This window comes from Telopea speciosissima, chromosome 1 (genome assembly GCF_018873765.1).
Source record: "Telopea speciosissima isolate NSW1024214 ecotype Mountain lineage chromosome 1, Tspe_v1, whole genome shotgun sequence".
In the NCBI taxonomy this organism is placed as follows: Eukaryota; Viridiplantae; Streptophyta; class Magnoliopsida; order Proteales; family Proteaceae; genus Telopea; species Telopea speciosissima.
The window spans coordinates 35,513,057-35,529,038 of NC_057916.1; the positions used below are offsets into that span (position 1 = coordinate 35,513,057).

General features: G+C 37.9%; 1 protein-coding gene across 1 annotated transcript in view; it reads left to right on the top strand.

Moving 5' to 3' along the window:
* Positions 1 to 3,110, top strand: part of LOC122656773 (cleavage stimulating factor 64-like) — a 36,559-nt gene extending 33,449 nt beyond the window's left edge. Inside the window, exons 8-9 of the mRNA XM_043851426.1 lie at positions 2,231 to 2,410; positions 2,501 to 3,110. Of these exons, the coding sequence (XP_043707361.1) occupies positions 2,231 to 2,410; positions 2,501 to 2,623 (303 nt within the window). The 3' untranslated portion in view covers positions 2,624 to 3,110. The remainder of the gene's footprint in view (positions 1 to 2,230; positions 2,411 to 2,500) is intronic.
* The last annotated feature ends 12,872 nt before the right edge of the window (positions 3,111 to 15,982 follow it).

Sequence of the window (15,982 nt, forward strand, 5' to 3'; positions counted from 1 at the left end):
CATGTTAGGGATGGGCATGTCCTAAGCCAAACCTGTCTTTACCTTCAATCATTGCCACTCCTAGATATCAGTGTAGCACTATTGGATATAGTGAAGTGAGGGTCATACCATGGAGCTATTGGAGATCTGCATGTTGAAGTGGATTCATCGAGAAGGTTTCTTAGAATAGAAAATATTTATGAACCAATTAAGAAAATGATTAATGGGTCAAAATACTATTGGTATCTGTGTCTAATCGCGAGAACCCTCCCCCACCCCCCCCCCCAAAAAAAAAAGGAAAAACAAAAAGAGAAAAGCTGTACTGATTTTTACCCTCTTATTTATTCTTTACAAAACATTTTACTTCGTTCTAATTTTATGGTGAACAACCAGCTTAAAATCATTATGCCTTAACCCAATCACATTGCATTGCAACTTTAAATTTGTTTCACTGGTCTGTGCTATTCAAGTAGATATGTTAAGTCATAACCACAAATCTCCTTGTTTTTTTCATCATTTCAACCTAGTTCACTTTTGATCTTCCCCCAGCCTTTTAACACTTTCCAGTTGCGTTCATTTGTTCTAGCTTATACCTGGTCACACTATCCCAATTTGGCTTCCCTTGTCTTGTAACCAAAACTTAGATGGTTTTCCCCTTTATCCAACTGGCTCTTATTCTACAGGCAAGACCCATTTTAATCTGTTCATCCTTGTTTAGGACTTGAAGAGCAGATTTGGTCAAAGATTACTCATGGTCATCAATTGTAGTCCAATCGATGTAGATACACTACCTTGGACCGACCCAAACCCATTAGGATATCAAGACAAAGATGAACCGGGTCCACTTTGAGTGTTTGGATCTAGTAGGACATTCGTAGTTTATTTACTTTGGGTGTCTTGTAGAGGTTGAGTATGAGTCTCTTTTGTGGTTTTCTTTATTTGGATTTATATTGAGTCACTTTTAAAGTCTATGTTCAGTTTTAAAAACAAGGATAAATTTGAAGAATGAATTGAGTTTGTGGTTTGAGTAGCTTGTGTGGCTGTGCATGTGCACTCCTCCCTCCACCCCCCCCCCCCCCCCAATTTTATGTGATTTTCCCCCTCCCCTGCAACTCTGTATCTCCTTCCCAGATTTCTTCCCATCCTCCAACAGCCCTCCACCAATATTTCTGGACCTAGTTTTCCTTTGCACTCCATATATTTTGTTTTGGCGAAAATCCACCCTCTAGTCTAGTGGGTCCAGGGACCTTTTCTGGTCTTGCACACTTATGTATGCCATGTGGGAAAATGATGTGGTAAATTTGACCGTTGGATGCTTTGAAGGATGGTTTGGATAGGCCATGTATCAAATTTTAAGCCAAATTTCACTCATATCCACCCCCCCCCCCCCAATGTAATGGCTTACTCTCCCATGTATGTTCAAGCATGTCCTCTGGTGTATGCACTCTTTTGGTAGAGATTTTGCCATGCTTTCTTTTGCCCCTTGGAAAACTCTGTTTGGGATGGAATTTGACATATAACTATATAAGGAACCTTGGGGTACCAGCCCACAAAATTTCATCCCCATCCAACTTGCCACATGGCTGATGTAGCTGTGCTGACCAGGAATTGTTTTTGAACTGCCAGTTCAGGAACCCTGTCTCCTTTCTTTTACTCCAAATTATTTTACCGTCTCCTTTCTTTTTCTACTCCAAATTATTTTGATTATGCAGAATCCCTTAATAATTCTGTTCTTGTTTTTATTACTTCTTTGTCCTTCACCTCAACTCAGCTAACCCTTTTCACCGATTAAAAACCTTTTTTTCTACTTATTAACCAAAATTATATCATTAATAAACAACATAAACTTTGGACCGGATCCTGCATCAGTCAGCCAACTCATTCATCACTACGAAGTTTCCTTCCTGCTGGAACAGTGGTTTGATCTACCTTTGTAACACACTTGTTTCCCCCCCTAGGATTTCTAACACTAGTCGCAGCTGCATTTTACATATTCTTCATTATGTCAATTGAAACCTTTGACCCTACCCCCAAGTAGGGAGTTTGAGATGGAATTGAAGAATACATGAATTTCATTGAAATCAATCTGGGTTCATTCCTTTGGCAAAAGTTTTTTGTACTAGGCAAGTTCGATAAGCATGTCAAATATTGCATTTTACTAAAATTTAATCAATCTAAATGCAATTCCATGTCACTGACATGGAATGGGATATGTTCCTTTCATGCTCACTTGATGAAGTATTTCGTTTAGGCTGGAGGATCACATTTGGTGACAGATTTTGGTAATCAAGCCGGAGGCTCCATGCAAATGGAAAGAGGAGCTTCTTGGATGACCGGTCCACCAGACAATGCAACAGGACGGCTTGCAGGTCCACCTTCATTGACCCCTGGTCAATTGGGCTTGGGAGGTCAGGTTCCTCGTTCACCACAGGTAATTTATGCATGTTCCGATTAGTATAAGAAGGTTTACCTGTGAAGAATAATGCTCATTTTGTCCTCTTTTTGTTTTTTGGGGGTGTAGTTGACTGCTGAAATGGAGAAGGCACTGCTTCAGCAGGTCATGAGTCTCACATCAGAACAGATGAATTTGTTACCACCTGAGCAGAGGCATCAAGTGCTTCAGCTACAGCAGATGCTGCGCTAATTGTGGGAGTCTGCTTGTTTTGAGAAGCACGAGTATGCAGCAAGTGATATATTCTCTTGATGATATTGATATTGTAATATCCCAATCATTGTGGCAGAGAATGTTTCAGTGCTCTTTCCCTTTAGATCGAGTTATTGGACTGCTTCATCGAAGAAGTACGAGGAAGTTCTTTTTCAATATGAGGAAGTTGAAGCCATCAAGATCTTGTGCAAGAGAAGGCAGAACATAACTTTTTTCCTTCGGGTTCTTGCTGCTGTGTGCTGTTCATGGCCAATCAATGCTGCTTCAGATTACTGTGGATTTGCCTCAATGTTTTCCAGCGCAGGGAAATCTGTCTTGGTCATTCACTCCGAAACTTTTCTATCCTTATCCTTGTTGCTCTGTTCTATTACTGTTTTTTTTGGTAAACCCTTGTGGTTCTAGAGTCTAAACAGTTACATTGTAACTAGTCATTTCAAGACTAAAGCCTTAGGTTAGAGAAGAGGGCAAAAATCTATTAGTGACCTGCCTAATTGTGCAATGTGGATAGATTTGGAATTTCCGATTATTGGATGATTCGGGTATCATCTAGATTAGCCCAATATCAGAATTTCTTTGATGTAGTTGTACATTTACTGTCATTTTCCCCCAATATTTCAGTCATGGATGCAATGTTTTGTTATACAACTTCATTTTTGCTGTAATATATATATACAAGGGTGAAAAAGTAAAAGAAAAGCAACTTTTTTTAATCAAAAAGCAGGGGCAATTTCATCTGATCCGGACTGATTCAGGGCGATCCGGATAGGTGTTGAACGATTGATTCCGATCCGATTTTGGATACCTTAAACCATGTTTATGATTGCTTAATTTGACCTTGGGCTAGAGAGCTGTTCCAACTTCCAATACAACACACTCGAGATTGCAGATGTGATCCTTACAGTACAGGTATCTAATGACTCCACGAAAATATTGTTCTTCTCTATGTCTCTGATGGCCAGATTATTAATAACTTACATTACAATTCTTTTATTGATTTCAGTTATCTCTATCAGGTGCTTCATGATTGAGTGCATCAAGCTACCATGTGTGCGCCCACCCCCCCCCCCCCCCCCCCTCCTTAAAAAAGGAATATCCGATTCCCATCAGGAAGCACGGTTCAAGGTAACGGGAATCAAATCAGCCACCCCTGATACTGATTTGGATCCAATTCTGGTCAGAATCGTCCAGAGTTGCTTGAACCGTTGAAATATTGTTGGGAATCAACAGAATGAACCAGGCTGAATCATGGTTCAAGGTATCGGCAGTTGACTGCAGATACCGCTCGGTATTGCTAGCCATTGATCCGGATACTTAGCTGATTCCATATTGGTGGGAACAGTACAGACCAGGGGTAAAAATAAAAAATCCAAAGTTTTGGTAAAACCAGGGGCAAAACTGTCTGATACCTGCGGATCCATGCCGATAAGTTTTGGTTTCCAGGATGTCTGATATCCAATCCGATACCGTGCACTAAATCCATGGGCTGAATCTGAATCGATGTCGGCAGATTGCGATTATTCGAATCAGCACGAATTGACGAGCCAGGCGATTCCTCAAACCATGTTTGAAAGTCTAGCCTTTTCAGGATAAAATACTAGAACTAATTCAGAAAGTACAATGTTTACATGCAATGTATCGCACCACGAACGGTCTGATTGGAATCCTCGTGAGAGTGATTTAAGTCTTCTCAAATTCTAATGTCACGGTTGACAGAACATGTGCTTTCTGGCTGTCTCTGTGTGTAAAGTGTAAACGCTTAAGTTTGGAAAGGAGGCCCATCGAAGTAACAAATGGGCTCAAACTCTACGTATTTGAAAGGAGGCTCAGAAAGAGAAGAAATGGGCTCAAACTTTAGGTTTGAAAGGAGGCCCAGTGTGTCACGTCAGAATGTCAGAAAGCCAAAAGGGACAACGATCTTAGCAACCTTTCAGAGTCATGCTGACTGTACATTCAATGTTGTGGGCCCCACAATCACCCCCCATGTCCTGTCTTATCATCTATTCTATCCGTCCAAATGCCCGGGCTCTAACTCTGGGTTTGAAAGGAGGCCAGCATGCCACGTCAGAAAGTCTAAATGGGACAACGACCCCTTAGCAATCTCGCACGTGGCAAAATGATTGTACATTACATGTTGTGGGCCCCACAAACTTCACCCCTCCATGTGCCGTCATATCTACTACCCTAACCGTCCAACTACCCCAAAGGTCAGGGGTCAAAACGGGCCTATTATCGGGCCCACACTAAGGGAACCTGAGAATACACCCCCAAAGACAATATAATGGCTTCCAATGACATCTTCTACTCCCAAAAAACTAAAATAAAATAAGGGCAATAGATCGCTACCTGGTTGTGTAACTTCTGCATCATTGTTGGGTCAATGAGAATGCACATATAAGCATCAATATAGATGAGATTTTTTATTTATAAAAACGGTAAAGTAATTTCACGTACTCCTGTGCCTGAGCACAAGAATTAAACAACGAGACCCAATTTTTATGCACAACCGTGAATGTATACGGTTATGCGTTCAACCATTCAATAAGGTGAAAAGACAAAAATGCCATTACATATCCCTCTCTCTCCATCCAATGGTTGAAGGTAAGTTTTGTTTTATTGCTAGGGATGCGAATCCTATTGTACATTTCCTAGCTTAGAAGACGATGTCTTTGGCATGTAAGACAAAATGAACTACTTCCACTCCATAACTTCAAGATCTGTATAGTAAAAGCCTGCCTCGTTATTCATTAATTTTTCTTTTTACCAAAAAACATAAAATAAATAAATAAAAGGATATCATGTGATGTCACGGAACAAACCCATGTTTTAAGGGTTTGCTTGTGTTGCCTGTCTAACTGCTTCCTCCCTCCTATACTAGATTTTTGCAACTTTTTCTTTATATTAATTAATTATATTTTACTATTATTTTGTTGGAATCTTAAATTTGTTTTTTTTTTTTTTTTGTGAAAATTCACAATATTAAAATTCCATTTGTTGATGCTTTTGATTTATATGCCATGTGCTGTTGTTTCTCTAGCTATTTGGATAAGAGATGATACCTTCCAATGATAAAGCAGCAAGCCTTAGATAGTGGGGAAGTTGCAGTTGGAAGTTGAAAATTGACAAAAATGCCTCCAATGATTGATGTAGGTTCAAGAATCTAATTGGTAGTACTATACCACTTGTTCTATAATGCCAATCTTTTAACTAATAACAATAATATAATAATAATAATAATAATAAATTTTGATTGATCTCTCTCGATTTCGATTCGAATAAAATTGGAATCAGTTAAGAAACGAGTAGAATTGGCCGAAAACCTAAAAAGTAGAATGGAGAAGAAGAATAAAAAAACACCTCCATGTATCTTTTTAGAAATTTTGTCTTATAGATCTAGTTATAGGAATAAGTTTCATTGATTTTCAGTTATTTTATTAATTAAAGTAAATAAAAAAAATGAAGATTTAAGTGCACTTATGACTGATTCCAAAATAAGTTTTGGGAATCAACCATTTCCATTGTTTCTGATTCTTAAGTCGATGTTTGATAAGGAATGCAAGAGTTATAGATTTTATTTTATTATGTCTAGAAAGAAACCAAGTTTAGGTGAAAGTTTTCTTTCAATTCTTAATGAATGATTATTTCATCATGGTGACGTGACCTTATGATTGGATTCTTAGATCATCATTATTACACTTCCAACCTCAATTGACGATATCAAATTATCCTTACATTTGAGTAGATGTTTGACTATACCGATTCTCATGATAAAGGAATGGAAAACTCGGTCCATTTGGTTTATGTTAAAACTTGAAGGAGCTAAATGATTGACTTAGAGTGGAAAAGGGGGAAGGATGAGTTAGGTTCATTGGTTGGGTGGCGGCAGGAGTACCCATCACGACGGCTGAAAGGTAAAGGCAACAAGAAGAAGAAGAAAAGGTCATGTGAAGGATTGCATGTGGAGGAAATTAAATAAATATATATGGGTTCACCCATTAGGTTTACTTGCTCTATCTGATTTTAAAAATAATGGGAAGCCAACATGACCCATGTGAGAGATCACTCATTCATACTCTTTAGTCTAGACAGTGGTTAGAGAGCTAAAACCATGGATCAGTGAATACTACTAACTTGAACAAATTCCATCAAAAGAGGACAAAAGCCATGAGTAACTAAATATTAATAACATCCCTCCTTTTTATATATATATATATATATATATATATATATATATATATATATATATATATATATATATATATATATATATATATATATATATATATATATATATATATTATTGTTATTATTAGAGATAAAAGATTGATTGTGAGAAAGATGAGACAAAAATAGTAATAATAATAATAATAAAAATAAAAAGGGATCCACTACTCTACATCTTCCTTTTTACAATTCATGTTCATCTCCATGGCTTAGATTAACTCAATTGGCTCGAGTTGCTTCTTCTTTGGCTATGTTCTCTAGATAAGGTCATAAGGGTAAGAGATTGTTGTCTGGTTGTGTAGTACCTGCATCAGCACAGGAGGGGTCAATCAGAGTACACGTAAGAAGGGATATGTCTGAATAGGATATTTTATTTCACTAGGGCTAAGAAGTAATTTCACACAATCCTTTGTCTGGGATCAGGAACTACATGACCAGATAGTGTTCGCTGTGGAAAAATTCAATAGATTATTGTGTCAACTATGTTAATGAAAAAGATTATAGCCCCCAAAAAAGAAAATGTTAATAAAAAAGGATTTAATTTATAATGGGTCAACAATTTCCATTGTAGAAGGGAAGGCCTTACTTAGGTTGCATTGGTCCCATGTCAACCTTAGATTGATTGATAGTCTCATTTTGCCTCATGACTTCCCTATTAGTGTTATTATCAATCAACAATCACTAGTGGGGTTCCTCCTCTTAAATAATGACTTTATATCAGTATCAGCTTGCATAAATACATACATACATACATACATATATACATATATACATCTATACATACATATGCATGGACAAGTTTATTTCATCTCCTCTCTCCAAGAGAACCACCATGTGTGCAGAAAAAAAGGGTGGCGAAGAGAGAGGGATTGGGATGGGAACCACCATGTGTTTGGCCATTTTGCTTGTTTGGGGACCCTAGCTAGCTATACTCCGCCACTAGTGTTGGTTTCCTACCTCTGTTGTTATATATGATATGGATGGTCTCTCTCTGTGCATATATTGAAACGTATATGGTGCAGATGGATGGAGGGATGGGATGGGATGGGATGGATTACAAGTACATTATATAACTATTAGACAGGGTATTAGGATGCATGTCCAAACACACAGGATCGTTGAATGTGCGCTATACACTGTGTCACGTTACAAAGGAACCCAACGCAGCTACTAGTTAGTAGTTTGTCCAACAAGGACGGACGAGATAGAGAAAGGTGGGTGGGTGGAGATATAAAATCAAAGTTTCAATGTTTCATGATCACGGGGGCCGGGATCCGAACATGGAATAGAAGGCCACGTACGTAGTACTACGCACGTCGTCTTCTATGTTTTGGTCCTTCCTTGGAGGAGGCTGCCATGCCATTGCCTTTCCTTATTTGATGCTTACTTACTTGTTGCATCACATCACAAGGGAATCAATTAATATATATGTGGCTACCTAACTACCTAGCTCTACTACTTCTTTCTTCTTCATCACTTTAATTTTCATTCATAATATTGTGAGAGCCTTAACTAAGAACCAGAGAGAGAGAGAGAGAGAGAGAGAGAGAGAGAATTGAAAACATACCCATATTAAGTTAAACAAAGATTAGGACAAGCTCTTAATGATCAACCAATTAATTGTCTAAATTGGCCCCCAAATGAGAGTTAGCTAAGCACTTAATGATTAACCAATTGTCTAAATGGACCAATATTTACTCTTTGGTTCAACTGTTTCAGTGACATTGACTCATCTAAAAATAAAGATACCTTGTTAATTACTGCTTATTTCTCAATTATATGGAAGGAATTGAAACAAATGTCTTAAACTTAATGTAATATCTAACCATGTATAATCCTTCATTCTTTTTTTTCTTTTTTTTTTTTTGTTTCTTTTTGATGGAGTTGGGGGGAAAGGGGTTAGTAGGTATGGCCCTTCAAATATGACTAAGCACTTGGGCTTTTTGTTCTTAAAATAAAAAACTAAGTAAATGTTTTTACATGGCTCTATCTATCTAGAAGCACTTGTGGCACATTTGAGCAAAGTGTAGACATCGCATTTTGTCACCTTGGAGATATTACCGATGATGATGAAATGGTTATTATAGGTAGTCTCGAAGTATCCCTCTTCCCATGTTAAAAGGTTTTTGAGAAAATAATCAAAATACCCCTAGTGAGAATTACTCACGATATCAAAAACGACTTCCAAAACAGACCAAACTTTGCAAACATGTACAACAGTTTCCCTCCACCCAAAGTGAATGGGATTCTATTCACCGAGGAGTGGGAGAAGGCAGGAGGGGGGGATATTGGGAGGGTATTTGAGGAACATTCTAAAACCCTATACGGTTTTGTGATCCCTAGAATGGTGGGTGAACCATCCTCTATGGGGTGGAGGGAAACTTAATTAATCTTATATTTTATCATTAATTAAAAACTTTGTATTAAAAGATGGTGTGAAATCGATATTATTTGACTGTTGTTTTATTAAAAAACTGGTCATGTAGATCCCACAATTGAAGCACACTTATTCAAATATGCTAGCTATGTTCAAATCAGTGTCAGGTTTGAAGGATTTTTATCCATTGCTGTACTCATCGTGGGGCGTTGCAGGTGCCATGTGTGCCATGTGGGGCCCGCTGTGCATACATGACACCTGCAGCGCCGCACGATGAGTACAGCAGTGCTGCAGTTACAGCAACGGATAATGATCCGGTTCTTATACCATTGGATACTACATATGATTCACAAAAATTAGACTTACAGATTGGAAGCCAGATATGAATTTTCAAGGTTTAACTTTAAGGGGAGAAAAATAAAATAAAAAATTAGAGGTCGAACGGGATTAGTTCGGTTTGGTCTGACGATCGAGCTCCCCGACATCAAAGCATGATGTCAGCGATCAAATCGCATGTGGACACATGGCATTGGCCAACGGAGAAAAATTTGGTTACAAACATGTTCTTGTTCTGCCCCCCAATGGTAGGTGCAAACATGGAATAAACTCCTTCCCCTTTGGGTTCACAAATACCATCTTAAGTTTTTGTATTTTCCAAAATACCCTTCTGAATTTCAAATCGACATTTATAATTGGGGCAGCAGGAACATGACTGCAACCCGGGCAACAACTAGCCAACGACATCCACATGATGCGGAAGCAGGCGTAGCCCATTGCTTGTGCACCCTTAAAAATTCGAAAAACAATAAAAATTCATTAAAATTTTAGAAAAAACAAGGAAAATTGGAAGAAAAAACAAAATCTATGAATAGGAGGGCACCGCCCTCATTTTTCAAGTTTTCTGACTTGGGCAAAACTCTACTGAAATCCCAAAAATCCCAGAAATTTCTAAACGTATTAAGAAGCTAGCCCTAGGATTCTTCATGAAACCCCTAGGAAACCCATGATACCCTAGAATACTCTAGGAGCCATTGAGAAACTCATGAAAGAGTCCGGAATTTTACATAATTGAGTTGGAAACATCTCCTTGACTCATTATGGAGTCAATTAAGTTAAAAGGTAAAATTTTACATTTTACCTTATCCATACTAACAACCATTGCCATATATATGATTGTGATTGATGATGAGTTCATGAAAATTGATTAAATCTTAGCTGAAATGTATGATGCAAGGAGAGGATGACACAGCTAGAGAACATGATCAGCCCTTTTTGGTATATATATATATATATAGAATTGAATAGAAAAGCTGACAATTAATAAGAGTGATTCAATTCCTATTATATGCTTTTATTACATGACCTACTTAAGTAGTGGTCCGAGAAGACACTGCACATCACCATCCATCCATTCTCTAGGGTTTAACTTTCCGAATCCAAAACGCTCCCTACTACTCTAGAATTAAACTAGACTCATAGAGGAACAACCCAAAAAAACTTTGGGGTAAGAAAATCCAATTATTCCATAGCCTAACAGAGACCCCAAGTCAAGTCGAGGGATTTGGGTCCTCTGTAGTGCGAGCCTGTGTGTTGGGCTACGTGCCCAAGCACTACAAGCTGTTGGATGATGCGCTACACTCCCTGTCGCGCTATAGAGGAACTCAACCCAAATCAAGTCTCCGGATTCTGCACTTTTTTTTAGGATAGTCCTAGTTACAGAATTATTTACGATATCAAACAGACTCATGTAGAGCTAAAATTTGGCAGAGACTTAAACAATAATGTTAAAAGAATTCCCTAAAAATTTTAAAATCAAAATCTGTCCGAACCAGTATAATAATCAAAACCCCCAAAAACCTTAATTCTTTTCATGCACACCTATGCCTCCGAAATTTCTCATCATATCACCATGGTATTCACATAGACCGATCGATAATAATGAAATCCAGACCGGGAAGGATGTAGCCTGCATTGAGGATGTCTTCAAGATCGTATGGGACAAGATTGGTGGTGGCTTTGTTGCAACAAAGGGTATCAATCAGTACGGTTTCGGGAATTCGGTGCAGGAGAAAGAAAAAAGAAATCAAAATCGTATTGTACCAAGAACTCGAATGCATCTTCAATATTGAATCCATGCTGAGTTGATTCATTTTTATTTGGTTTCTTAAACTGTATCTTATTTGGTTCGGTTTTGGTACATTTTTATATGGTTTCACAAACCATATCTCATATATAATATATGAGAAACATAATTTATAATTATTATACATGTGTATACTCAGTTCGTGGTTTCAAGAATGGGTAATTCGGTATGGTACGGTTTATACCGTATAGTTTTTTCCTTAGATACTGTTGCGGCGAGATCCGATCTGATGTCCACTCTTGGCCGATCCGACCTGCACAAGAGAGCAACACAAGATAAGGGAGTGCCGGTCTGAGCCGGTTAGGACGCTTTGATGCCTAAGTCAGATCTCTACAATAGATAATACTCAAATCCAGAAGATAGGAGATGAGAGACCCCTTTACCTGGGCTAGACGCTGCTATTTATAGGGTTAAGATGGTAGATTGGTATGTAATTTCCTCGATAGAGATAGTAGGGAGCATCTTGTATGTGTATAGGTGTTGCTTTTCGGGCTAGACACCTGTTGGGTAGGGAGTCATGAAAAAAGTGTGACTCTAACCAGCCTAAGCTCTGGTCAAGTTAGTTTACTATAGGGATTTAATTGCTTGTCATCCAAGCTTATAGCTCATCTGACGTATCTGCCAATTGTGAATAATGTGGAGTCATCTGCTGACTAATGGACGAGTCCGAGTTGGTTGAGTGAACTGGGCTGACTCCTCAGATCGGTCTTCTGTCCAACTTAGAAATTAATCAAGACGTTTAGCTTAGGCCGGTGTCCGATGTCCGACCCGTACGGTTAAGTCGATGTCTGGTTTGGTCTGTAGATGATTTGTATGGCCTGGTTCAGTCGGGAAAGCGGTCTAAATATTCCCTTATCTTGCCACATGTCACTTGGGGATTGGCTGATGACAATTTGGTTCATACCAAAACAGTACCTTACCGAATAAGATTTGTTTTCGTGATACTGAAACCATACCAATTCTTATTCCGTTTGTTTGGTATGGTTTTGAACGGTTTGTCTCAATAAATCAGTCATTGAATTATCATGAATTTTGTATCACTATGTTTTTTCTTTTCTTTTCTGACATCAAAACATAGCCTAAATATGTAAGAACAGCACAAGTTTTAAGTAAAGATTAATGAATTGAATTTGAAGCTTTTCATTTTTCAAATTTCGAAGAACACCTTTTTTAAGTTTTAGAAGAGCTTGTATCGTGCCAACCGAGCACATCCCCACCTTTTGTCGTTCTTAAAAGAATATTACAATTGGTTTTATATTTCTACACTGCAATATGCGCATCTTTATGAAATCATCTAAAATAAGTTTTATTGAGTTAAGAAATTGGAGGACTTCAGTATATCCCATCTTTGATTCAATTTGAACCACAAATGGATAAAGAATCTATAATTTGGTAGTGATATGAAAAAAAATATTATACTTTCACCTTAACCGGATCAAATCTAGATATACCTAATAGATCTTTTAGATATACATAAAATTTTTTTATAAAAAAGGGATCCTAATGTACCTAAAACTAATTAACATGTATATACAAACATGATTATTAACTAGATTAGAAAGGAACATGTATGTCCTCTGTCAACTTCTCTTGCATAATCATGGAGGTGTATGTCTCTCAAGCATGCTTCTTCCCTCTTCACTTGTGATTTTTATTGGTAATGATTTATGTGGCAACCATATCTTCTAGAGGCGCCTACCCTTTACTATCCTATTGTATAATGGGATTTTCTTGTTGACACCTTTCGAGGTGTCAAAAAAATTGTAATTTTATTTTTTTATCCTTTTAGTATGATACAGATTTTTTTTTTTTAAAATAAAAGTGATGGTATCATTTCACATGTATACTTAAAAAAATGTGTATGACAATGACACTTTTTCATAATGACATAATAAATATGTCACTTTTAAATTATTTTTTGAAAACCTTTTTATACCTTTATCTTAGAGAACTTTTGAAAATAAGACAATGAGCAATTAAAAGGTGTCAAATTCTAAATACACCTATAGAGGTGTCATTCAGATACTCTCTTATATAATAGACAGATGAACACATAGTACGTATTTAAAAATTAGGACAGGGTTCCCTACACTTTTTCCTTTAAAAATTACAGTGAGTTCATTAAATGGGATTTAGCTCTCCTCCAGCCGTGGCGGGAGCAGGAGGGTCCAACGCTCGTGGGCTGGTCATAACCTATATTGATGATTCAGTAGGTTATTTTCTTTTTCATTTGGTAGAAACTTTTTTCGAATTTCAGTTTAAATAATCATAAGGCAAAAGTTTTCCTTCACCCTATGAAAAAGGAAGAGGTGAAGTGATCTCATGATTGGATTCTTTGTTGAACATTACACTCTCACCTCCTATTGGATTCACTAGGATTTTTAAGTGATCATTATAGTCCTAGGAATCTTGGGCATCTAACAGAATCGAAGCGAAACTCAATTCTTAAATTAGTTAGAAGGACTAAGTTTGCCTCCACCCACAGTGAATGGGATTCCATTCATCGGGGATGTCGGATGGGCGGTAAGGACATCGTGAGGGTTTTTTGGGAAAATACTAAAACCTTATAGGGGTTTGTGAATCGTCCTCTTTAGGTGGAGGGAATTTTTCTTTTTTTTTTGGTAAAGAGATGTTTTATTGCAAAAAGGAGCAAAGAAAACATAAAACCTCCTGATTACAAAGATCTTGAAGCCAGAGAGTGGAATATGGCCAATTTGTCGTACTTGCTATAGACAAAGCCTTTGTCTACAGTGTAGGCAATGCTACGGTCCATGAGATCATGGTGGTTCACCTTGGTAAATTAATGAAATTATATTTATCGAGTTCTCAACTCTTGGGATCTCCAGGGTTGTCCCTAGGGAACCCTAGATTGCCCTAGGGCACCCTAAACTGGCTTGGGCATCCTATTTTCAATTTTAGGATTTTTCATGATCGCCCATGGTGCCCTACTGGAATCCTATTAGGGTTTGGTATGACAAACCAATGCCCATTCCATCTCTTTGACGTCCCATAAAATATTGGGATCCATGTCATAGAGAAAAGTCTCTCTATTTCATCCTATTGATAGAAGAATCCATTCCATACTCGAATGCGCAGCGAAAAACAATCGATTCGGGTTACTTTCACATCCCATGAATAATCATAAAATTAAATCGACAGGAATTAACATAAATTTACTAACCTGATGAGCCTCAAGTGTTGCTCCTCCAATAGACAATGGTTCTTCCTCCGATGAGTACTCCAAGTAAACAGATCTGAACCTCCAATGGTGCAGCCAAGGTTCTTCAAGCCAATTCTAGATCCTCTTCAGTTCTTCATTCATAGATCTGGGTTTCCAAAACCTTAACTCTCAAAAGTCTAAAGAGCTAGAAGAAAGGAAGAAAAGAGAACACAAGAGAGAGAGGAGGTGAGCCAAAATTCGTCCAGAGTGTGGGTAGCCAAAAACATGGAGCATTTGTGTCCCCCCTCTATGTTTTTTGGTGTTTTATAAAGCTAGGGTTTCTATTAGGGCTGCAACAGGGTCGGGTTGGGCCGGGCTTTATAGAACCCTAGCCCAACCCTAAGTCCCCTTAGTTGGGCCCAGGCCCGACCCGACCCTGACTCAAGGCCAGAAAAATCCAACCCTGACCCGCCCTCAGGGTCGGGCCGGGCCGACCCTGATTGGCCCTGATCATGGGGAAGGGGAAAGAAATGCATGGGTTGGAATGGGCTGGGAAGAACTTATTAATTTTACATAAAATAACAATATAATAAATTATATATAACACTTATTGTTTTCATATATAATCTATTATATAAAAAAATGTGGGTGAAATTTAAAGTCTATAATGTATAAATTATATCAATAAATATTTTATAGTATAACTTAAATCAGGGTCGGGCCGGGCCTGGCCAAGCTTAGCTCAAGACCTCAACAGTCAACCCTAACCCAACCCGACCCTAACTCAGGGCCAGAAATTTTCAGCCCTGACCCGCCCTCAGGGCCAAATATTTCAGCCCAGACCCTGTTCAAGCTCAGGGCGGGTTCGGGCCGACAGGGCTAAACTTGCACCCCTAGTTTCTATCATCCTGAATGGGAAAAATCCCTATGAGAGTCTGACTCTCTCTCTCTTTGTAGGATTCCTATTTAAACTCAAAGTGTTTTTAATTGGTGAAGAAACAGAATCTAATAGGGAATGATATAATTAATTAATTATTTTAATTTATGGATAATTATAATTAGCACCATATTCATTGATTAAATAAATAATCAATTATTTTAGTAAATCCCTAATAACTCCTTATATGATAATAAATTATCATGTACAACCCCCCCACTAATCAATACCATCATTATGGAATCTAGGGCATGTACACTTGTACTATCAAACCCCATTCCATAGTACATGTCCATATAAGAGTGTCTGTGTATTTGATCGGGTCCCACAAAACTCGACAAAACACTTTAATCAAATAACTACATATAATCTATTGTTTTATGTAAAATAGGTTTTGGAAAAACCATTTCTAAAACGGCACTGGATCCAGATTTCGATCCGACTATTCACAGACAATCTCAATCTTGGTGTTCCCCAATCGAGCAATGGCGACCATGTTG